The 25048-nt window shown below is 39.8% G+C and overlaps 1 protein-coding gene across 11 annotated transcripts in view; it reads left to right on the top strand.

The window, feature by feature from the left end:
- The window catches only part of Rapgef6 (Rap guanine nucleotide exchange factor 6), a 186915-nt gene that overhangs the window by 7310 nt on the left and 154557 nt on the right, over positions 1-25048 (top strand). For 8 of the 11 annotated variants that reach the window (XM_052757753.1, XM_052757739.1, XM_052757743.1 and 5 more), the window contains exon 2: positions 24229-24299. In XM_052757753.1, coding sequence (XP_052613713.1) covers positions 24229-24299 — 71 coding nt within the window. Of the gene's footprint in view, positions 1-24228; positions 24300-25048 lie in introns of those variants that run through there. The other 3 variants (XM_052757746.1, XM_052757744.1, XM_052757748.1) reach the window with 2 other exon arrangements.

The raw sequence follows: 25048 nt of genomic DNA, 5'->3' as shown, positions 1-25048 counted from the left end.
AAATCAAAGGGGGGAAAAAAAGAAAAGAAACTTTTTAAGATCTTGCTTGCTTTTGTTACAAAAGAGATTTAGCTTTTTTTTTTTTTTTTAATTTTTTTTCTTAACCTGCTTCAGATTTAGAATATAGTCTTTGACTGTAAGCCTGCAGAATAAATGTTTTTTTCTTAACGGGCAAAAGAGTACCATTGTACTTGAGTCCCTTTTGAGTGAGTCGCTGGGCACACCCTGAGGGCGGCAGAACAAAGATCTGCTGTGTGCTTTCCCAGCTAGTGTGCGTTCAGAGGGTCCTCGGAGAGAAAAAACGTATTTATGCTTCTGGGCCCTTGGACCTTCATTTGTAAATCCAACTAGATAAAAAAGAATGTCAGCTCTAGATGAGATCTTTATTAAAGAAAAGCTGGGGCCTAAAGAGATGTCTCATCCCCTAAGAGCACTTGTTGCTCTTCAGAGAACGTGGGTTCAATTCCCAACACCCACGTGGTGGTTCATAACCATAACCATCTGTAGCTCTTGTTCCAGGGGATTCGTGCCCTCTAATGATCTCTTTAGGTACCAGGCACACGGGTGCACAAACATAAATTCAGGCAAAACACCCATACACAAAACCGAAAAAGAAAAGCTGTGGCTAACTGGGAGTTTGGACCATGTGATTTTTGTTTTTGAGATGTTTAGGAACTTATTCAAATTTTCCCAGAAGGAAGAGCAACCAGCATGATGAGTTTCATGACATTACCGAGTCTTTGGAAGGGATGAAGTGAATGTGAGCTCTGTAAATTATTCATCACTAGACAAGCCTGGTTACAAAATGAGCTGAGCATTAACCTGGTTGAAGTGGCATGTAGTAACTTCTGGCATGGCAGTGGAAGGTACCATTAATGCTACTACTAACCTTTCCCACTCGTCCCACTAGAGTTTTTGGACAAGTGCATAGGGTCAAGAATTCACATTGTAATGAAATGAATTAATAAAGAAATTGTTAACATATTTCTAGGATTTGATAATTTTATTAATGTTGTGCTGGAAGATGTCACAGAGTTTGAAATTGCACCAGAAGGAAGATTACTAAATTAGATCAGATTTGATAAGTGGAATAATGTAGCAATGCTGGTTGCTGGAAGAGGAGAGCTTGAAGTTAGAATGGATTTCCTTGAGTTCCTGACCTATGCTAGATTCTGGGTTCTGTTTGTTTGTTTCTGTGTATTTTATAAAGTTGAATTTCTGTTAATAGGAAATAACTGAAGATGTATACCCTTTTTTCTAAGCTAATCCTAGTTATCTTAGAAAAAGAACTACGTGTGTGTGTGTGTGTGTGTGTGTGTGTGTGTGTGTGTGTGTGTGTGTGTGTTAGACAGTGTCTCTATGTGTCCTAGCTGGCCTGGAACTTGGTATGTAGACTAGGCTGGACTCTAATGCACAAAGATCTGGCTGCCTGTGCTCTCAAGTGCTGGAATTAAAGGTGCATGCCCACCACACCTGTCAGCTTGGGGTTTTGGAAGACTAGGAAGTAAAGATGTTTCTGAATTAAAAAAAAAAAAAGCTAGACGATGGTGGTGCACGCCTTTAATCCCAGCACTCAGGAGATGGAGGCAGAAGGTCAGCCTGGTCTACAGAGAGAGAGTTCCAGGACAGCTAAGGCTACACAAAGAAAGCCTGTCTCGAAAAACCAATCAATCAATTAAAAAACAAACAAACAAAAAAACCCAGAATGTAATCCTAGCTAGTACACAGGAATCTGAAGCAGATGATTTAGGAGTTAAGGCTAACTTCAGCTACCTAAGTTTGAAGCTATCCTGGGCTACATGGGACTGAAAACACAAGAATAAATTCTTTAGTAAAAATTCTACGTTCTAGAGTCAGAAGCAGCATTCAATTTGCTCTTTTGAAGTATGCCTCTAAAATGCCACATTCCTAATTCGTTGGTATAAACTGTAACTTTGGCAGTGGGAGAGCTTAAGAACTTTAACACATAGCAAACAATGAGATTTATTCTATAAAACCCTAATACATAGTGGAACTTGTATAACCTAGCAGATGTTCATAAACAGTGGTATTATAGCTGATGTGTGTGGGGAGAGGGAGAGTCACTACCAAAATGAGGTTCACACATGCAAAGGAACTAAATTCCAGAGAAGTAAAGTAAAATTTCTTCCTCAAGCCATGTGACTTAACAGTGGCTTTCTCAGCACTTACCTTAGAATACAGAATTAGCGAGGCTATCTTTAACTTTGGGCACTTTTTTTTTTTTTCCGTATTAATACCTATGTAGATGCTTCCTCCACCAATAAGTGCTCTTAACTCTTGTTGTTTTAAGACAGTGTCTCACATAACCCGAGTGACCTTAATCTTGAGATCTTCTTGCTTGGGTCTCCCGAGTCCTGGAATCACGGGTATACCATGCCTGGCTATAATAAATAAATGTCATTCATTTAGTCATATCTTATACAGTATGGAGTTGACTCTTTGTATATTAGTTACTTTTTTCTTTTTTTTTTTTTTTTGGTTTTTCGAGACAGGGTTTCTCTGTGCAGCTTTGCGCCTTTCCTGGGACTCACTTGGTAGCCCAGGCTGGCCTCGAACTCACAGAGATCCGCCTGGCTCTGCCTCCCGAGTGCTGGGATTAAAGGCGTGCACCACCACCGCCCGGCTTAGTTACTTTTTTCATTGTGACAAAAGAAATCATGTCAAAGGCAACTTCAGAATTTATTCTGGCTCACAGTTTGAGTGTACAGAGCATCGTGGCAGGAAGGCACAGCAGCAGTAACTTTAACACCTGGTCACATTGCACGTGCAGTTAGGAAGCAGATAGGTGCATGCTAATGCTCAGCTCATTTTCTCTTTTCTCTTCAGTCTAGAACATAGTCCATGGGATTGTACAGCAACAATAACTTTTCTAGAAACACCTTCATTAGACATGCCCAGAGGTATATTCTCATGATTCTAAATCTTATCAAATTGACAATCAAGACCAACCACCACAGTTTGTACCCACAAGTTTAATTTTGTAGATCCAACCAACTACAGATTGAGAATATTTTGGGAAGGGGTGTGGGATGTAATTCCATGGTATAGTGTTTCCTATAATGTGTGAATTTCTAGAATTGATCCTCACCAATGCAAATAGTAAAAGAAAAAAGTATTGTGGGTGAGAGAGATTGTGTCTGTAGTGAACAGACTTTTTTTTCCCCTTTGTCATCATTCTTTAATACCTTATCACAACATTTTACCTGACATTTTCATAACTGGTGGTGTGAATAAGAATGGCACCCATGGGCTCATAGATTTGAATGCCTGGTCACCAAAGAATGGCACTATTAGGAAGTGTGGCCTTGTTGGAAAAGTGTGTTGCTGGGAATAGACTTTGAGGTTGCAAAAGCCCAAGTCATGCCCAGTGACTTTCTCTTGCTGCTTGTGGAGCCAGGCACCATGTCTGCCTGCATGCCCCCATGCTTCCCACCATGCTGATAATGGACTAAACAAACCTCTAAAAAAAATTGTAAGCCAGTATTGGTGAAATTATTAAGACCACTCCATGTAGTTAAAAGGAGATTTATTTAATGGCGTAACTTACAAATTAAGGGATAGGTAGGTCGCGGAGTCTGGGGAAGGTGTATCGCAGTCCAGCAGTGTTCTCTGGAGCTCTGCTCGGTCCACCTCCACTATCCAGGGTCCCGCAACAGAGAGTGAGAGCGCCCGCCGATCCAGATCTCGGGTCCCCAGGCGCCTCCCTTGGCCCCGCCTTGTAGGCGTGATAGTTGCCGAAGTCTCAATGGGGGTTGGAACTTCCAGATCAAAGCTGGAATGGCTACCCACTACATCTCCCCCTTTTTGTCTAAATAAGAAAGTTCTAACCTAATACAAGACTATATACAAAGGAATGGTTATCAAATATTGTCCAGGAATAATGAGGGATAATGACCTAGATAAGATGGAAGTAAAACCAATGCAAACAATATCAAGCAAGAAACACTAAAGTCCAGAGAAGTATAGAGCATAGGTAAATGGCATGTTACAAAGATCATTCCAAAAGGTGTCCTATCCTAAAGAACCTGAATCTAATACTTACTATGTTCTATCTACTAAGTTGTAACTATAACTGCTAGTCTTCAATCCCATCAAAGACCTGAGAAGGAATATAATGGTACCTGAGAAATGGTAGATGGATGCAAGCAACTTTCGGGAATCTTGCGAGAGTAGACGGAGACAGCTGGCAGCCTGGACAGTCACCTAATGTTTCTCAGCATTGTTGGTGCATTCAAATTGGCTACAGGCCTAAAGTATCTGACAGACCATTTTCAGAAGCAGGAATTCTGAAAGACCATCTTACCCTGTCTTGGCAGAGTACAGTGGTCGCTTTCCTTGTGTCCCGCTTGTCCAGAAAGGATAGCATTGCATTAGTACTGTCAGCCGTCGAGGCAAGGGCAGTTCTTTGCCCAGTAGGCCATTTTGTGCCAAGAAGACAAACTTCCAAATGGAAATGTCTTAGAAGCCCAACATTCTCTCAGGATCAAATTGGTGCAGCCAGGAGCAATTATGTCTCACATCAACAGAATTCTAAGTTATTTAAATGCCATATTCTCTAGGTCTATGAAGTGTTTGAAGATTACCTGTCCATCTGACATATGTATCTGTAAATCTGGATAACCTAACTAACGTAACTATAGAGATGACAAGCATAGGTGACTATAAATCTATAAGTCTTATCTACCGAAATAACCTAAGGACTAAGGCTTCACGTAAACAAGGTAAACAGTCTATAAGCAAGTGTATGGTAAAGAACGATGACTTCAAAATTGTGACAATACACAAGATGTTATAACAGAGGTAGGAGTATATAGTGCGATATGCAATATGACAATAATCTTAAATATATATCGATATTTATAACAGAGGTAGGAGTATGTAGTGTGATATGCAATATGACAATAATCTTAAATATATATCAATATACCGAATATCCTAAACAGAAGTAGAACCTACATAAAGTATGACAGATATAAATTTACATTTGTATCAATATACAAATATTTCAAATAAGAGTAGAAATATATGTACATTATAACAAATATAGTTCCGTATTTTTATCAATATACAAATTATCTTAAACAGGAATATAAAAATAGTTTACATTTGTATCAACATATAAGAATCCATAACAGTACAAATTACAGTGCAAATTATTTAAGGCTACTATTTTACTAAATTTGTTTACTAGTATACATAATAATCTACCATAATATCTTACACCTATCCATTCCATTTCTTCTTTTCATTTTTTTTTTTTAGAATACTGAGTTTAATATTTCCTTCCACCCCCAACCCTATAACCATCATCCATAACCCTGAGAATTATGAAACCTAAGGGAGAAGGGGCGTCGTTTTCTTAGAATTGCTTCCTGCTGTTTAGGGGGTGATGTTATCTCTGTTGGGTACTGTGAGAAAGCTCAGATAGTTAAATCTCAGTTAGACTAACTGTAGGTTCTGCAGCAAGTCTTAGAGTAATGGGTAAGATTGTCTGAAATTCCGGTAAGAAGTGTAGTATGATGATGATTACCATGGCATCATTCTGGATTGGGTAGAGTTGTTGTTGGGGCCCCATCTTCCTTCTGGAGACTTCTGAGATTGCTATTAGAAAAACTTATTTGTTATCAAAATGGAAGATTTGGATTTAAAGAGGACATAGCATGTAAGAAAGGATTCTGAGAAATCAAGAGTAAGCATGGAGAGAATTAGAATCTAGAAGACAATGGTCCCTTTTATTGGTTTCCTTCTGTCCCACACCAGAGGGCTCTTCTGATATGGAACTGAAGAATCTCTCAAACTTTTCTTTTAGCAATGTGCTTGGGTTTAGAGAAGGAGTGAGCCAATTCCATCTCCAAAGCCAGCTTGGCTTATAATTGAATTGGAACCACAACTTTTCTAGATTGATAGAGAGATAGATGTTAGACAGTGAGATTTTACCGTGTGTAGATTGGTACCAATAGATTCTTTCTTTCTGCTGTAAACATCTGAATATCCAAGGCCTTATGATTTTTGGAAGATGGGTATTTCCATTATCCTGGAAAGACAAAAACAGAGCCCTATCCCAACCTTGATTGTTAAATTTTTCTTACAACTTGTAGAGATGTCACATTGGTGGATGATCTTTTACTTCATCTCATCAAGGGGTTTTTCCTGTTCAAATCGAATTTTTATTAATTTTGTTGGTATCCATAGTTTCTCTTCTCCTGCAGAAACAAAGGCAAAACCCCTTCCCCAACGTAGAACATATCCAGGTTTCCATTCTGAGGTCAGCACATCCTTGAAATAAACCAGTTGGTTTAACTCAGGAGTTTTGTCTGTCGTCCAATGTCTCTCCGCAGCTGTTGTTCCTTTCTCATCAGCATTGAGAAAATTCAAGGTTAATAAAGCACTATGCAATCTATTTCTAGGAGTCATTGTTACCTGTCACTGTTTATTTAGCATATCCTTTAAAGTTCGATTGGATCTTTCTATGACTGCTTGGCCTGTGGGATTGTGTGGTATACCTGTAACATGCTTTATATTGTAATAAGCAAAGAATTGTCTCATTTTATTGGAGACATATGCTGGGGCATTGTCTGTCTTAATTTGTACAGGTATTCCCATGATGGCCATAACTTCTAATAGGTGTGTAATCACAGAATCAGCCTTTTCAGAACTCATAGGAGTTGCCCATTGAAATCCTGAATAGGTGTCAATGGTATGATGTACATACTTTAATCTTCCAAATTCTGCAAAATGAAACACATCCATCTGCCAAATTTCATTTCTTTGTATACCTTTTGGATTGCTCCCTGCAGGTAATGGAAGTTGGTTATAGATGGAACAAGTAGGACATTTTTTCACAATATCCTTAGCCTGTTGCCAAGTGATGGAGAAATCCTTCTTCAAACCTTTGCTATTTACATGGCATTTCTTATGAAACTCTGAAGCTTCTAGCACATTACCTATTAGTAACTGATCAATCTCATCATTACCTTGTGCTAGAGGTCCTGGCAGACCTGTATGGGATCTGATATGTGTTATATATATAGGATGTTCCCTTTTTCTGATGATTTCCTGCAATTGTATGAATAATGAAGTTAATTCTGTATTATCAGGAATAAATTCAGCAGTTTCAATATGTAAAACAACTCTGCATATTGAGAGTCAGTGACTATATTGAGGGGTTCTGTGAAGTCCTTCAGTGCCATAAGAATGGCATATAGTTCTGCCTTTTGTACAGAGCTGTATGGACTTTGTACCACTTTACCTAGGTCTCCTGATTTATATCCTGCTTTCCCTGATTTATTTGCATCAGTATAGAATGTGAGGACTCCAGAAATTGGCTTTTGTCGTACAATGTGAGGAAGGACCCATTCGGTCTTTATGAATTCTATTCTCTTGCTTTTGGGATAGTGGTTGTTAATCTCTCCCAAAAAGTTACTGCAGGCTCTCTGCCAGTATTCATTATCTTTCCATAGTGATGAAATTTCTTCATTAGTTAAAGGTACTACAATTTCTGCTGGGTCCATTCCTGTCAACTGGCGAAGTCTTAGTTTACCTTTTGGAATCAAATCAGAGGTCTTTTCTATATAAGTCTTTAATTTCTTATTTGGTTTACGTGGTAGGAATATCCATTCCAATATAATATCTTCCCTCTGCATCAAAATACCTGTCGGGGGAATGTCTGGAGGGGAATATGACAAGAATGCATTTAAGTTCTGGATCCACACGATCCACATGTGCTTCTCGAGTTGTCTTTTCTACTAGAGCCAATTCCTTCTCAGCTTCGGCTGATAATTCTCTTGGACTATTTAATTCTTTGTCCCCTTCTAGAGTATTAGCCAAATTTTGTAGTCCCTCTTTGGGTATTCCCATGATACCCAGTAAGTTGGAAATGCTTCCTAATAACATTTGAAAATCATTAAGAGTCTTCAATCGATCTCTCCTTAGCTGTACCTTTTGGGGTCTAATTTTTTGTAGCTCTATCTTATATCCTAAGTAGTTAATAGAATCTCCTCTTTGTATTTTTTCAGGAGCAATTTGCAGTCCCCAGCGAGGTAAAACTTTCTTTACTTCTTCAAACATGCTTTCTAATGTATCTAACTTTGGATCAGCTAATAGGATATCATCCATATAGTGATAAATTATGGATTGTGGAAACTTTACACGAATTATCTGCAATGGTTTCTGCACAAAGTATTGGCACAAAGTAGGGCTGTTTAACATTCCCTGTGGGAGAACCTTCCATTGATATCTCTTGACTGGCTGAGAATTGTTATAGTTAGGTACTGTGAAGGCAAATTTTTCTCTATCATTTTCTTGTAAGGGTATGGTAAAGAAACAGTCTTTTAAGTCAATAACTATTATAGGCCATTCTTTAGGTAGCATAGAGGGCAAGGGCATCCCAGTCTGTAGGGAGCCCATTGGCTGAATTACTTTATTAATAGCTCTCAGATCTGTCAGCATTCTCCAATTGCCAGACTTTTTTTAATAACAAATACAGGAGAATTCCAAGGGCTGGTAGATTCTTCAATGTGTTGAGCATTTAACTGCTCTTGAACCAGCTGTTCTAAAGCTTGTAGCTTGTCTTTTGTCAAAGGCCATTGTCCAACCCAGACAGGTTTATTAGTTAGCCATTTTAAAGGTAAGGCAGTTGATACTTCTGAGAGTTCAACAGCAGTTGTGCTCTGTTTGTGAACAGCCTGAATGTTTGGTGCCTGATTTTTATAGCATGTGATGATATTATTCCTAGAAACATGCATTTGTCTGTATTCTTTTTCTGAAAGTGTAGGAATTTTAATCTGGGTATTCCACTGTTGTAACAGATCTCGGCCCCAAAGATTTACTGCTACATTTGTTACATATGGCTTCAGCCTTCCTCTCTGTCCTTCTGGCCCTATGCATTCAACCCATCTCGAACTCTGTTTTATCTGAGATAGGGTGCCAATCCCTAAAAGTTGGACATCTACCTCTTGAAGAGGCCAATTTGGATGCCATGATTTTGGTGTAATTATAGTCACATCTGCACCTGTGTCTACCAGTCCCTCCATAACCAGGCCATTAATTCGAATTCTAAGCTTTGGTCTTTGATCATTTATGGAAGTCTGCCAAAATATTTGTTTTATAGTGTTCTTTGTAAACTGTGATCCATCCATCAGAGCTGTTTTATCATCCATTGCAGTATCGGTTTTTACATTAGGCATTGGTTTATTCAGTTGTCTTAGAGAGGAATTTCTTCCACAGTGGCTGGGAATGTTCGTACTACATTGGATTTGGGGGCCTGCAAGAGGCCCCCTGAGGCGTTTCCCGCCAGTAAAGGGTTACCTCGTATATCTATTTTTGATCTGCACTCACTGGTCCAATGTCTGCCTTTGCCACACCTTCTACATAATCCGGGAGGTGGTTGGGGTCTCCTCTTTAGGCTATTCCTAAAAGGAGTATTACTCCTAGGAGTACCCCACGTACAGTTTTTACTTATATGACCTGGTGTACCACATTTAAAACATTTGGTAACACGGGGCCTTCTTTCACCTCTGGGATTTGTCTCTCCTATCCAAGTCTCATTACTGTAGTTACGAAACTCAACACCATTAGTATACTGAATCCACTCTTCCAAAGGAGCTGATCTGATCTTTAATGGTGTAAGTATTCTTCTGCATTCTGCATTAGCATTGTCGAACGCCAAGGACTCAGTTAATACTTTTCTTAATTCTTTATCTGATACAGCTCTTGTTATAGCTGTGTTCAGTCTTTGTAAAAAATCAGTGAAGGATTCGTGTGGTCCCTGAAATATCTTTGTGTATACCTCAGTTGGTTTTCCAGGTTCTGGAATTTTTTCCCAAGCATTTAGAGCTGCTGTACGGCATAGGGATATTGTATGTTCATCATAAAGTGGCTTGTACATTCCTGTCAGCGAAACATCCCTCACCAAGTATTGATCTTGGGAGATCACAAAACCTCTGATTTTACCTTGTTGTTCTAAATTTTTTGCCTCTTCTCTCAACCAGCTTTTCCACTGTAGCTGCTGGCTATATTTTAGAACAGCTGAAATTAACTGATGCCAGTCATCTGGGATGATTCTATGTGAGGTAGACCACGAATTTAACAATTGTTTTACATATGTGGAGTGTATCCCATACGTAACTACTGCTTCCTTTATATTTTTAAAGTCCCTTGTGGAAATTGGTTGTAATGTATATGTAGTATATGGCTCGGGGTGTGTGTCATCCGCTGGCTTCTCATGGATGATAACAGGATAAGCCATTGTGTGAGAGCCATTTGGAGATGTTACAACCTCTATGGTCTTGCCCTTCTGCTTATTAGGTCCCTTGTTATGTTTACTGAGAGTTTCTTCTAAGGCCTGCAAACGAGCACCTAGAGTCTGTTCTATGGAGTGAACCTCCTCTCTGGCAAGGGACTCCAGATTTCTCATGGAATCATAGAAGTTTTCATGTTCCTCAGAAACACATGATTCCATGGACCTTATCTTATCAATTAATGATAATCTTTCTTCCTTATATAGTGTCTGGAGAGTTAGTGTTCTGTCCATTAAATATTCACATTTATTATCAATAAGATCAATTTTTGGTACAAGCCTGTTTTGTAAATCCTGATCAGCAGATTCCAGAGAAAGAATCTTTTTCTCTAAGGTCTCATTGCTATCCGTTAAAGCAGATTCCAGAGATAGAATCTTTTTCTGTAAGCCTTCAATGTTAGTTTTGAAAGCCTGTAAATCCTGGTTAGCAGATTCCAGAGAAAGAATCTTTTTCTCTAAGGTCTCATTGCTATCCGTTAAAGCAGATTCCAGAGATAGAATCTTTTTCTGTAAGCCTTCATTGTTAGTTTTGAAAGCCTGTAAATCCTGGTTAGCAGATTCCAGAGAGAGAATCTTTTTCTGTAAGCCTTCATTGCTCTCGCTTAAAGCCTGTATCAGTCCCAATAATGACTCATCTTTGTTCTTGCTATTAAACCAGTGTTTGAACACTGTGTGGATTATTACAATGAATGCCAAAATGGTACAGGCCAGATATGCCTTAGGAAGGTCGTATATTTCCAGGAAGATGTCATTCATCATACAGGCAAAAAGGTTTTCAAATTCTTGTGAGGTAATGTTGTCAGCCATATTACAAGAATTACTCAAAATTTGTTAGTCAATTTTAAGGTGTAAAATTATCAGGTACTTTTTCTTACCTTTCCTGGTTTTGGGGGGTGTTGTAGCACTTTTCAGCCAGCAGGTGGCGGTGGTACAGCTCCAAAGCAGGGCCTGCTGGTGATCTTGGCTGACTGCAGCTCACTGGAGTCAAGATGGCGGGAGCCGGAGCCTGCGCCGGCACTCAGGAAGCCGGGGAGTGCCTCTTTCGCTGGTCTCGGGGCTAAGCTAGGGAGCTGAGACCGGACTAGCTGCTCCCTTTTTCGGGAATGGAACCATGTAGGTGTTCCCTGGTTATATGGAACTTTGCAGGCGGGTTTAGGTACCCGCTAGCCGGGGAGGAGGCTGAGGGTGGGAGCCACCCAGGCCTTTGGAATTTGCCCCACGTGAGCGCCAGATATTGGTGAAATTATTAAGGCCACTCCACGTAGTTAAAAGGAGATTTATTTAATGGCGTAACTTACAAATTAAGGGATAGGTAGGTCGCGGGGTCTGGGGAAGGTGTATCGCAGTCCAGCGGTGTTCTCTGGAGCTCTGCTCGGTCCACCTCCACTATCCAGGGTCCCGCAACAGAGAGTGAGAGCGCCCGCCGATCCAGATCTCGGGTCCCCAGGCACCTCCCTTGGCCCCGCCTTGTAGGCGTGACAGTTGCCGAAGTCTCAATGGGGGTTGGAACTTCCAGATCAAAGCTGGAATGGCTACCCACTACAAGCCAGCTCCAATTAAATGTTTTTCTTTATAAGAGCTGCCATGATCGTGGTATCTGGTTGTATCCATAGAACAATGGCTAAGACATTGCTCTATGCTTTCTCATCTCTGCCTTAGTTTTCTGAGGTAAGCCTGCCAGAGACAATCACACAGAAACTTAAAGCCAAAAAGGAAGTCTTTATTGCTGACCTGTAGCTGCATGAGGAACTTGCCCACATCATGCAGCCCCAAGCCTTTGTCTTTTATGCACAAAAACTACATCCTGGTTATCACACTTGAGTTAGTTAGTTAGTAGAAAACAGAACTACAGAAGCCAGAAAACAAGGTTAGTACATTTAGAGACTTTCCTTGACTGTGGACTAGATCTTTGATGGATTAGGTTTTGTTTCTGTTCTGGCAGGTTTTGGGACCACATGCTGGGTTTTAGCATCAGTTCAGCTAAGGTCTGGGCCCGTTACATTAGCTGTATCTCAGAGGTTCTGGTAAGTGGTGCTTTGGTTTTCATTTCAACCCTGGTATTTTTACATTCTCTCCCTGACTTCTTCACTGGTCATTCATGATTGCTCAGTTCCCAGTACCATTCAGAGAGAAGACAATAAACTGCATCAAACTATACACAGTAAATGTCCTTCCTGATTGACTGAAACCCACTGACATCACCAGTTAATTATCACAAGACAGGAAAATGACAAAACTGCATATAATGTGCTGTTAAAAAGTATCTAAGGTTAATGTGGTATAGTAAGTGGATGAAATAAATGAAAGAGGAAGGCAGGGAAAGGGAGAAATAGAAAGTTAAGTGAAAGAAAGGAAAGAGAATAGAGAAAATGGAAGGAAAGAGAAAAAAACAAGAAAGTGGAAAAAAATTTAAGTGAAAAATAAAAAGATTTCTCAATAATGAAAAATTCAAAAATGAAATTAGATAAATGCAAGAAGGGGACTAAAAACATAGGAACATCTAAAGTAGTTCAAAATGCTATTAAAATAGGGTGGGAACAGAGGAGGACACATGACAGAATGGTATAAGAGAAAGGAAAATAATGCTCAGTAAGTTTCTCTGCATGAGGAGAGAGTCCGTTAAACTGGTGCTCCTGTCTGTAGGAAAGACTCCTCCTGCTTATGCTGTTGGTGCGTTCTTTAGGCAGATGTGTAATGATGTCTGGCACTACTGTCTTCAGTGACAGTTTTCCTTGTATGAGCACCAGGGGCCTCTCCTGGCCACACTTAGCATTGTAGCCTGTGGCAGGTTCTCTCTACTTGAGACTCCAGAGTTCAAACCTGGCTGAGGTTCTTCAGGAGTATTTCTCTCAGGTAAATCAGAAGTATGAGAAGCCATCAAAGAGAGCTAAGTAGATAAAGGACATGTCCTCATAAAGACCTCCTGATTATCAGTCACTCTGCTAGATGGATGTGTCAGTGGCTGTTTAGTGTACCACTGGACCTTCAGCATTCTCAGGCTATTTGGAAGTGTTGGCAGATAGGTGGCTCAGAGGTGGATGAGCTACGGACCTCAGGCTGTCAAACTCCAGAATTATTTCAGTTGATGAGCCGTTGAGAAAGAGAGACTATTATTCCCTATGTACTTCCCTGCCTGAGTAAGCCCCCCCAACTCCCTACACCCTTCAACTTGTCGGCCTCTGTCTGGCTCCATTCTTTACAGCTGTTTTCCTGGGCCTTCCTTCATCCTGTGACTTTGGCCCGATGACAGCTACCAGACTGTGGTTCCCTGTTCTCAGCTTAATGATAGGTTCCATCTCAAGATGGCTCCTGGCCTTGTCTTTGGAGTAGCATTTAAAGTGATGGGATGGGATTTCAGTGTATATTGACTTTTCCACCAAAGGAATTTGTTTCTCACCAAAACCTTAACAGGGTTTGAAGCTTGTCAGGACTTTGGACTTTTCCTGGGAATAGATGCTGCCTCTTGATTCTTCCATTCCCCACCTGGGAACTATGGCGCAGGTGCTTTGCTTGCCTACTCTTTTTGGTTGATCATACATGTTTTTCTCAGCGTTTTTTCCTTTTTCTTCCTTTATGATTTCCAAAACTCTTGCCTGTCTTTATTCTGTTTGGAATAGTCTTTTATTCTGACTTATTCCATCTGGTCAAACTCTGCTTAGAAGTTCAGGGTTGTTTCTGTTGTTACTGTTCTGTAAAGGGCCAAGGGTCATTGGTATTTGGATACAGATTGCATTGAGTCACTAGATCACTTTGGGTAGCAGAGACATTTAACAATTATCTGGAATGTTTTTCTACTTTGTGCCTTATGTTCGCATACATAAATGTTCATATGTATGCGTGTGCCACACGTGTGTGCTCATTCATATTTTATCTATTTGGGTGCTCTGACATTGACTGCATATATATTTAGGAATGTTATTTTCGCTGCTGAATTAATACCCTTACCATAATACAGTGGCCTTCCTTGTCTCTTTTTACTCTTTTGACATACAGTTAGTTGCTTTTGTGGTTTCTTTTGGATTCCATTTGAATGAAATATTTATTCCTATCCTTTACTTTGTATAGGTATGTGTTCTTAGAGGTGACCTGGGCTTCTGATAAGCATATATAGTAGTTTTTCTATTTAATCATTCTGTATGTGTTTTTTAGGGAGGGGGGAGGGGAGTTTGTTTACCTGTAATGCTAAGGATTGAACCTGGGGCCTAGCCCATGCTAGGTAAGCACTATATCCCCAGACTGTTTAATTGGAGAATTTAACCTACTTTGATTCAAAGTAATTATGGAAAGGTATGATCTTACCATAGCCATTTTGTAATGTGTTTTCTAGTTTTGGTGTTTTTCTTTTTTCTTTCTCCCTTTCTTGTAGTCTTCTTGATGTTTTAGTGCTTTACTGTAATATTCCTTGGCTCTAGTATTGTGGTTTGATTCTTTGCTTTTTATTTTTGCTTTGTATGTTACAGATTTTTTACTTATGGTTTCTATGACACAAAGATCATCTTATGGTTGTAACTATTTTGAACTTATAGCAACTTAATATGGTCATAAAGATGAGAACAAGGAGGTGGCGCTGGAGAGATGCTGGTTCAGCTGTTAAAAGCACACTGGCTGCTCTTCCAGAGGTCCTGAGTTAAATTCTCAACAACCACATGGTGCCTCACAACCATCTGTATGTAGTGGAATCTGATGCTCTCTGCTGGCATGAAGGTATACATGCAGATAGAGCACTCAACCACATAAACTAAATAAATAAATCTTTTTTTAAAAGATAAGAACAAAAACAAAAGAAGAACAACCCTTTGAATCTAGACAAGGGTAAGACCATGCTAAAGATATATGTAGTTTATGCACCATTTTTAGCAGTATTAAAGCATCTGGATTTGACTAAGTATATTTACTCATCACTTTTATATTTTTCCATGTTTTCTTCTTACTGGTCAATCTCTTTTAGTTTGAAGAACTTCCCTTTACCATTTAAGATGGATCTGGTGGAGATAAATTCTTTCTTTGCTTTTGTTTGTCTGGGGATGTTGTTATCTCTTTGATCAGGTGCAGTATTCTTTTTTTAAGCACTTAACATAGGTTCATTTATTTTGTGTATGTAAGGGGAGGGCAGACGTGCATGCCACTGTGCACATGTGGAGTCAGGACCACTGGACAGTTGGTTCTCTCTTTCCATCATGTGGATTCCAGGAATGGTTCAGGTTATCAGGCTGGGCAGCAGCAGCTGTTTAACATCTCCCTGGCCGTGGATGCAGTATTCTTGATTAACATTGTTTAATCTGGCCGGGCGGTGGTGGCGCACACCTTTAATCCCAGCACTCGGGAGGCAGAGCTAGGTGGATCTCTGTGAGTTCGAGGCCAGCCTGGGCTACCAAGCGAGTCCCAGGAAAGGCGCAAAGCTACACAGAGAAACCCTGTCTCGAAAAACGAAAAAAAAAAAAAAAAAAAACATTGTTTTAATCTTTGGTGGTGTGAAACTTTCATGCCACTTTTTCCTGCCTTGGAAGGTTCCTGCTAAGTCTGCTGTCATGTAAATTAGGATACTTGTGTTATCAGTGTGTTTCCACATACAGCCTTTAGAATCTTTGAAATTTTATATGTACACATGTGTTTTGCCTCTGTGTATGTCTATACTTGGATTACATGTGTGCTTGCAGAGGCCAGAAGAGGGCATCAGATGCCCTGGAACCAGAGTTACAGATGGTTGTGAGCTGCCATGTGGGTGCTAGTAACTGAACTCAGTGCTCTGCAAGAGCAGCCAGTACTCCTTAACAGCTAAACCATCTCTCCAGCCCTTTTATTTTAAAAGCTTGACTATAGAGATATCTTGGGGGATAGATGTAGTAACTGGTTACCTTTAACCTTTTAGTATATATAAATGTTTGTACCCTAATATAGATTTGGGACATTTCTGTTACTATTTCACTCAACATCCTTTCTACTTCTTTGACATCAAGTTCTTCTTGAGACCCTGTAACTTGAATATTCTTTATTTTCTTTACCATCACAAAGTGTTCATAAGTTTTCTTCATTTTTTTCCTCCATGTATTTTTTCCCCAGATTGTGTGTGTGTGTGTGTGTGTGTGCACACACGTGCACACAAGCACATTTGTGCAGGTGCCCCAGGAGGTTAGAAGAGTGTGTCAGGTTCTCTTAAGGTTTGAGATAACAGGCTGTTAGTTGTGAGCCACATGATGTGGGTGCTGGGAACCAAACATCATCTGTAAGAGCAGCATATTTTCCAGTAGCTGGTTACAAGATGACTAATTTTTTTTCTTGTTTCATCTGTTATGCTTTCAATGCCTTCTGTTAGTTTTAAATTCTTTTGAGTGTATTTTTCAGTTCAAGGGTTCTGTTTGATTTTGTAAGAGTTCACTTCTACCTCTTTAAGTTTCTGTTAAAGTACTGAAGCATTCTTTGTTTCATTTTCTTCAATCTTTAAAATTGGTGTTTCAAGTTCTCCAGATTTCTGACACTTTGACTGAAGTAAAATCCTGTTTTCTTGAAATATATTGATACTTTGTGGCATGTGCCATTGAATGCTGGTACCATTGAATGCTGGTGCCATTCTTTGGTGTTGAGGTATCCTAATCATCCTAATATAGCGTGATTTGATCCTGACTTCCTGTGAGCTTGTCGTCACTTTCATTATGTCAGCACTGGATAGAGCATAGGTCCACATTTGGACCATATTGTCACCACTTTGGTACTTGAGCACAATCTAAACCTGAGTTTGTCTCAGGTAGACTGAGTGTGTGTCATTTGGAAAGAACCAAGGGAATACCTAAAAAGTGTAGTCTGTAACTGCAAGCTTCTGCCTAGGGTCCTGCAGGCCCTGCTGCCTCATTCATAGCTCCAAGTTTCTTTCTGGGGTCTGTTGTATGGCAGTGCAGGATTCAACCTTGTTTGGGGAAGAATCTCTTTGGAGAGATCTCAGATCCTTGGACTCTTATGTCCTATCAGTAGCCACCAATACTTGTAAGCTGTGTAGTACTTTGAGTCCACAGACTACTAAGATCAGCATGACACATAGGGTCCTATGACCAAGGGTCACAGTGCTTTGAGCTGCCTGCTGCTGAAGTGGACTGCAGCCAGTCATAAGTGATATTATATAGTAATAAAAACCCATACACTTTGTGTGTCTTCTACTGGTGCTGGGACTGTTCAGAGACTCCATCCATAGTCAGGCCATTAGGATCTGACTAGTATTTGACTTTAGGCCATTAAGATCTGGCTAGCCACTAGATGATGGTGGCACATACCTTTAATCCAAGCACCCGGGAAGAAGAGGAAGGCAGGTCTCTGTGAGTTCGAGGCCATCCTGGTCTACAGAGTGAGCCGGGACAGCCGAGGCTATGTAGATAAACCTTGTCTCGGTAAAACTGAGTATTCCAAAACCTCTTTCTTTACATTGGTCAGTTGTGGGTCTCTGTATTAGTTCTCATCTACTGCAAGAGGAAGCTTCTCTGATAATGGCTGAGACACTGATCTGTGAGTATTACAGAATGTTTTTAGTCATTTTATTGCCATGTTCCTTTAGCGGAACAAAATAGTATTTGGCTTTCCCTAGGCCCATGTCCCTAGTCTCAGGTTTTTGGTCACCTGAACAGTGTCAGGCATGGGTTCCGTCTCGAAGAGTGGGCCTTAAATCCAGTCAGATAATGGTTGGTTACCTTATAGTGTTTGTGCCACTGTTGCATCAGCATATCTTGCAGGCAGGTCACTGTTGTAGATTTAGGGTTGGCAGCTGGCTTGATGTTTGGCTTCCTCCCCTGGTAGTGTGCAGAGTAAGTACCTTTCAGTACCATGAATACTAGTCAGTAGGGGTGAAGGCTCTAGTTAGGCACCAGCACAACTTCTCTATGTTCAGTGAGATATGTAAATGCTATCTTCAGCAACAGGGCCTTGCCATCAGTTTGTGGAGATGAACCAATGGCAGTCACCTCAGTTGTTTGGGGGTTCCATGGGGGCCCTTTAGCCAATAACTCACTCAATTAGAAGTAACCCATTCCTGGCACGTGAAGTTTCATTTGGTGGTAAAAGATGTCCAGTTGGAGCATTGGCTCCTCTGTTGTTTGGTGACTCCATTTAGACTCCTTTCATATATGTATATATTTTGAGAAATTTCTGTATTAGTAGGTTTCCATATGATCCCCCAGTGGGCCATTTCTGACTGAATTTTTCAAGTATTAGTTGATGTTCTGAGTACCTACCCAAACCTAGTAGAATTGAGAGATGGCTATTCAAAAAGCAGCATGTATTGTAGCACAACATAGTACACTAAGGAGGAAGGGCAAGTCCCGCTGTTAATAAGATATGTATGTTCAAAATAGCCACTAACTATATAGAATTCTTTGGTAGAGTGCTTGTCTGATATTTATAAAGAATCTCAACCCCAACATTGCAAAACAGCATTAGCCTCCTGATTAGCCTTGTCTGATTAAAGAATCTGAACCCCAATAATGCAAAACAGCATTAAGAACTATTTATGAATTTAATATTCCATATAACAGACTCAAATCAAAAGCCCATAGAATATATCTACAATAAACGCTGTAGGTTTGGATTGTTTGAAGAGTGCATGAGAGCTCATTTGTTTTAGGATGACAGTGACCCTACCACCCACCTTCACCCTGAGAAGTCCAGTCATGCTTTAGGTAACAGTGGGGATATGTTTTGAGAAAAGATGTGATTATATGGACATCATAGAAAGTACCCACACAAACAACATAGTACAGCTCAATCACTTGATATCGAATCTTTATGCAATCAAGAAATGTAGTAAACATGAGTGAGGTTTCTGCCAACGTAGCATGGCACATACTATTTTACAGTGAACTTTATTTTTTTGGGCAGTGTCAGATATGAAACCTGGCACCTTATGCATGCTAGTTGGACATTTTACCCCAGAGCTATATCCCCAGCCCTTGAACTTTTTTTTCCTTAATGTAAATAGAAGTATACTTTCAAAGAACTATGAAGGGGTTGGGAAAAGATTTTAGTCAGTAAAATGCTTGCCTTGCTTGCAAGCATGAGAACCTGAGTTTAATCCTCAGAACTCATATGGAAAATCAAGCATGATGGTGTTTGTAGGATTCTTGTTGCTAACCAACCAGCCAGCCAGTCTTTGTGATTTCCAGGCCAGTGAGGGAGACCATGTCACCAATAATAAGTAAATAAATAGACGGTGGCAAAGGAACAACATTCAGGGTTGTCCTTTGGCCTCCGTATGTACAAATGTGTATGCATGAACATACACAGCACTAATAAAAGGTATAGTGAAACAATCTAAACCAGTGATGAAGTCATTTATTGTCATTATCAAGTACTGGTTATGATATATAACTATTTCTGTGTTTCTATACACCTGGCAGGACAGAAGCTCTGTTGACACAAGTCACCACAGACACAAGTCATGTATTGCACTATGACATTGCTGTAGCTACAAGGTCACTAGGAAGTAAGGATTTTTCATTTCCTTTGTAATGGGACCACCATTGTGTATATGGTTTGTTGCTAACTGCATTGTATAACTTCAACTTTTTAGCTTGGGTAAAATCTCTTATTTTATTCTTAATCCTAAACTGGTCTTTGTTCTAATGCCCTGAATAATTTCTGCATTGCTGTTATTGGTTACAACTGTTACAGAAACAGTTGCTGGTGATCTGGGGTGTTGTCATGTCCCAGATGGTTAGTTTTCTGGCTTCCTCACTGCTTCTCCTTTCAGGCTCCACCAAATAGCTTTCAAGTACACTCTGTAAGTGATTAGCATCCCCTTTCTAGCATTTGAATTGTGACTGCAAACAAAATTCTGTTAAGACTTTCGGTCTGCCTCTATTGGTGTTCTTTCATTTTCTGTTTTAGAGGAGCTAAATGGGGTTTATTTGGGTAGATTTTGTTTCTTTTGCATACACCAAGAAGCATAATAGATTTTCTCAAGCTTGTCTCATAATGGTTAACTGGTGCAAAAGCCCCTTTCTACCTGTGTTTTTAAAAAAACAAACAAACCTCACATGTTCTGGAAGTTGTCTTTTTGTGACTTCCAAGTTTGGTGTATTGGAAGGACTGGCCTTTAGCAAGCATCCTATTCTAGTTTTCATTCCCATTTATTATGTTACCAGACAAATCGTCTAGAGTGACAAGTGTCTGCCTATAAACCAGTGTCTCCTAAACAGTGTACGTAGAACCATCTGTAGGGCTTTTTTGGAAACGTATTTATCTCTGAGATTCTGGGTTAGGGCCTGAGAATGCATTTTACCCCTAAACTCCCAAGTGCTGCTGATGGTGCTAGTTTAGTATTTCATGGGACTTTTATTTATGTGCATCAGAACTCAAACTCAATTCTGGCTTCTTTTTTCACCCTCCCTGGATGATTGTTTTAGGCTAGTCGTCTTATGGAGCCCTTGCTGACTTGATATTCATAACATAGGCAAGGCTCAAACTCTCTGTATAGCCAGGGATGACCTTGAACTTCTGATTCTCCAGCCTTTACCTTTTGACTGTTGTGATTACAGTGATGTACCACCATACTATATGCTGTTCGCTGGGTTTTTTTGTTCTTCTTGCTGTTGTTGTTCTTTTTTAATCTAACTGTACATATTTGCATGTGGTGACCACTGTGTCTCAAGCCTAAGAGGGACCCTTTGCAGGTTTCTGGAACCCACTTTCAGTATAGCTTCCTTCCTGTCTCCTTCCTGCTTTGCAAATTGTAGCTCCTTTCTACTCCCTACCTGCCAACTCTTCTCAAGTCAGTGTGGTTTATCACCAAATGTGTATTTCTGTTTCAAGAATCACTTGCCTTTGTTTCTTGATGTCATTCTCTCTTCTGAAAAGCCCTTCCTGGGGCCAGTAGTGCTTAACCCATAAAATGTGCTTGTAGCCAAGCTTGAAGACCTGAGTTTGGTTCCCAGGACGCACAAGGTGCATGGAGAGACCCTGCTCCCAAAAGTTATTGTCTGGCCTCCAAACCCCTGCAGAATAAATGGAACTGTAATAAAAAGTATAAGTCTTTCATGTATTGGTTTTTATTGTTAGGAGTTTTAGGTGGTTGGTTGAGTCTCTTTTACTCTGTCTTCATCTAAACTTGAAATCCCAGCAATTTTTTCTTTGGATGGAATGTCCTTATGTGCCAAGGGTACCCTTAAAAGTTTTGCTGGAATGGCAGGTTCAGTATTACAATGTTTATTTCTCACCTTCTGGAATTTACATACCAAGTACTGCAAGGTACAGACTACCTCTGATGTATTCCTTTGTTCATTCTGTCCAGCAGTATATCATGTTTAATTAGATCTAGATGTCTTTGAACTGTGGTAAGATACAGTAGGAACATTAATCTAGCCCTATGGCAAAACCATAAGTTAACATCACCCCACATGAAAGCAAACTATTTCTTACAATCAGAATGGGGAAGACTGCACTAACCAGTTCAGTACCAGTTGTTGATACCTAGCTCCAGCAACTATATTATGTCTGAAACTGCAACTGTGATGGGAGATAGAAATGGTCCACACAAATTGAAACACTATGGTAAGGACTATCACTCCCTGCTATGTAAGTGTGTCCTGGTGTCATTAGTCCCTTGCTTCACCCTCTACCCCCACCCCCACACCTTCTGAAGAAATTTTGTCTTTGGTTTACTACTTTGTTTCTGGGGGTTGGACAGTTTCAGAGGTTTACATTCAGCTTGCTTGTGCCACAGCATACTACTGAGGTCATGGAGCCGTTGTTGAGGTTATTCTAACTGCCAAGTATATAAACTCTAAATTTAAGAACAAAGAACAACTGCTACTAGGTGAGTCTGTGGGTTTGGTGGATCCACTGTGAGTTAGGCTGTTGCCAAGGCTGTATTCTCTCCATTCAACAGATTTTGAGTAAGGTTGGTTCTTTTGCCTTAACAGAGCTTTGAACTGGGATCATTATCTTAGTTCCATTCAGTTGGTGGGTGGGCAGGACTAAGATGACATCTCATATCTGGTACCTTGGTACCAGGGCAGGACTTTTTAATAACACTGATAGGCTTCTTAATCTTACTGTACTTGCATTTCTGAAGTTAGGTAACCTTGCTCGTGTCCCATTCTACTGGTCAGAACAAATCATAGAACTAACCCAGATCAGTGGGAAAAAGACAGATTCCAGTTGTTGATGGAAGTTGGTAGTCTGTTGCAGGAGAGCATGTAGAATAAGAAATATCTTTGTAGCTTTATTGGATGTTTAATTTATTATATCCGCTATCTTCCAAATCTTTGTAGAACTTTACTTGACATAGTTTTCTCTTTTAAACTGGTTACCCTTTTTATACACTTAAAAATCTTTTCACTCCATAGTTAGTTGGAAATTGTGATCTTTGGATTCAGGGTTATTGTTGCTTTTCTTAGTGCCCCCATGTTGCCTTATTAACTTACTGGAAAGCAAGTTAGTTAGTAAGTTGTCTTGGTTTCTTTTTCCTCTGCTACTAATTTGTATTTGGCAAGTTACATATCACAGTGTGACAGTAGTTAGAAGCTATCTGTGCTGATAGACATTCCTTACAAGAGAGTAAGAGATACATGTTATATAGAGAATTTAAACTTGTCTGCTTTTTATTATCACCATATACCAATAATCTTAAATAACATGAGTGGCAAAACATGGCAAAACACGCCTTTCTGTTGTGGGATGTGGACTGTTGTAAAGTTCTCATTTTTGTATGCCAAGGCTCGTAGTTAAGATTATATTTTATTATCCTGGTGTTTTTGTTATATAACTAGTTATCAGAGGGCTGAAGAAAGATTGCCTGCTGCTTTCAGAGTGAACAGTAGTGTTGTCCATTGAGTATGTTTTTGCTTAGTAGGAAATTAAAACACCGAGTCTCCTTAGAATCTTTAGAAAATCATGTTTGAAGGGGACTTTGAAAAACCATGAAGCTGGAGAGAGGTGTCTCAGTCAGTGGTTTAAGACTGTATACTGCTCTTGCGTAGGAACTGAGTTGAATTCCCAGAACCTACTGTGGGCAGCTCATAATCACCTGTAACTCCATCTCCAGAGGAATCAGATTTTTCTGGTTTTTTGTTTGTTTGTTTGGTTGGTTTTTAAAGATTTATTTATTTATTATGTATACAGCATGTATGACTGCAGGCCAGAAGAGGGCACCAGATCTTGTTACAGATGGTTGTGAGCCACCATGTGGTTGCTGGGAATTGAACTCAGGACCTCTGGAAGAGCAGTTAGTGCTCTTAACCTCTGAGCCATCTCTCCAGCCCCCTTCTCTGGATTCTGTAGGCACTTGCAATCACATGAACATTCCCCTCACCCCACCTTATACACACAATTAAGAATAAAATAAGTGTTAAAAAAAAAAAGGAAAAACCAGATCTTTCAGAGGTGTTAGATGGGATGCCTAAAGATGTGTAACCTACAAACACTGAGACTAATGTGAAGGAAACTAAAAACAGACTAAGTAGCCTGTGTAGTAATATTTCAAATATTTATGTGGATACTAAATAAGGTCATATCTGTTTAGAAATGAAAAATTAGTTAATATACTTAGATAAGAAGTAATGAGTTTTTTTGCTTTTGTATTGTTTGAATAGATGCCATGCTCATGTAGAAAAAGGAGTTCCTGGAGGGAATGCCTTACTTTTTCTCTGTTTTGTTTTCGAGACAAGAGTGTCTTTGTGTAGTCCTGGCTGCCCTGGAGCTTGATTTGTAGACCAGGCTGGCCTCAAACTCACAGAGATCCATCTTCCTCTGCCACCCAAGTGCTGGGATTAAAGGTGTGCACCACCACCGCCTGTAATTCAGAGACTCATGTGACTCTTGTATAATTAACCGAGCCCTGCCTTTAAATGCTTAAAATGAGATTTTGGAGGGGGAGCAGTCATATTTTAGAATGTATATTTGAAAAGTAATCTAAAAACTTTTCTGTTCCACAGGACTTAAATACTATTTATTCTTACCTCCATGGAATGGAAATACTGTCAAACCTCAGGGAGCATCAGCTTAGGTAAGTATAACTGGTTTACCAGTCAGTGCTGTATACTGTCATTTGTTCACCAGATACTTGGTAAGTACCTTTTACAGTCATCCTGTTTTAGGCATTCAAAATACTTAGATCTCTAGTGTCCTAGAGTTTGAAAGCACAATAAAAACTATGTATCCTATGCAGAAAGGATAAGTACTGTGATTATAATACAACATGGTGATGTGAAGTCACCTGGTAGCTGCTTATATTTAGATGATTACTGAAGACCTCTCATAGGAAGTAGGTTTTGAGTAGAGACCTCTGTGACAGGACAAGACAAGAAAGAGGACTTTGGTTTCTGGTGCAGAGTGAAAAGAGAGGTAGAATAAAGTAGTCTCAGGGGCCAGATAACTTAGGAATTTTTGTAGGGCTAGGCATAAAAATTTCTGTTTCTTATTCCAGTTTTTCTTAGTCATGATGTCTTAGTCATATAAGCTGCAGTTTTGTCTTCATAAAATGGGGTGATAGCTTTGTTTTTGTTACAGTGCTTTAAGGTTACATGAGAATAACTAAAGCAAAGAACTATGCTTTCAGCATGTACCAAATAGTGAAACTGTCCTAGGTTTCTTTCTGTTGCTGTGATAAAGCATAACCAGAGCAACTTGGGAAGGAAAGGGTTTATTTGACTTGCAGTTTCCCATCACAGTCCATAATTGAGGGAAGCCACAGCAGAAATGAAGCAGAGGCCATGGAAGAATACTGCTTACTTGCTTGTTCCCCAAGACTTGCTC

Source organism: Peromyscus californicus, unplaced genomic scaffold (genome assembly GCF_007827085.1).
Source record: "Peromyscus californicus insignis strain IS unplaced genomic scaffold, ASM782708v3 Scaffold_3__1_contigs__length_106647218, whole genome shotgun sequence".
NCBI classification, from domain to species: Eukaryota; Metazoa; Chordata; class Mammalia; order Rodentia; family Cricetidae; genus Peromyscus; species Peromyscus californicus.
Note: the sequence above shows the minus strand (reverse complement) of the source record. Positions and strands in the feature narration are given on the sequence as shown.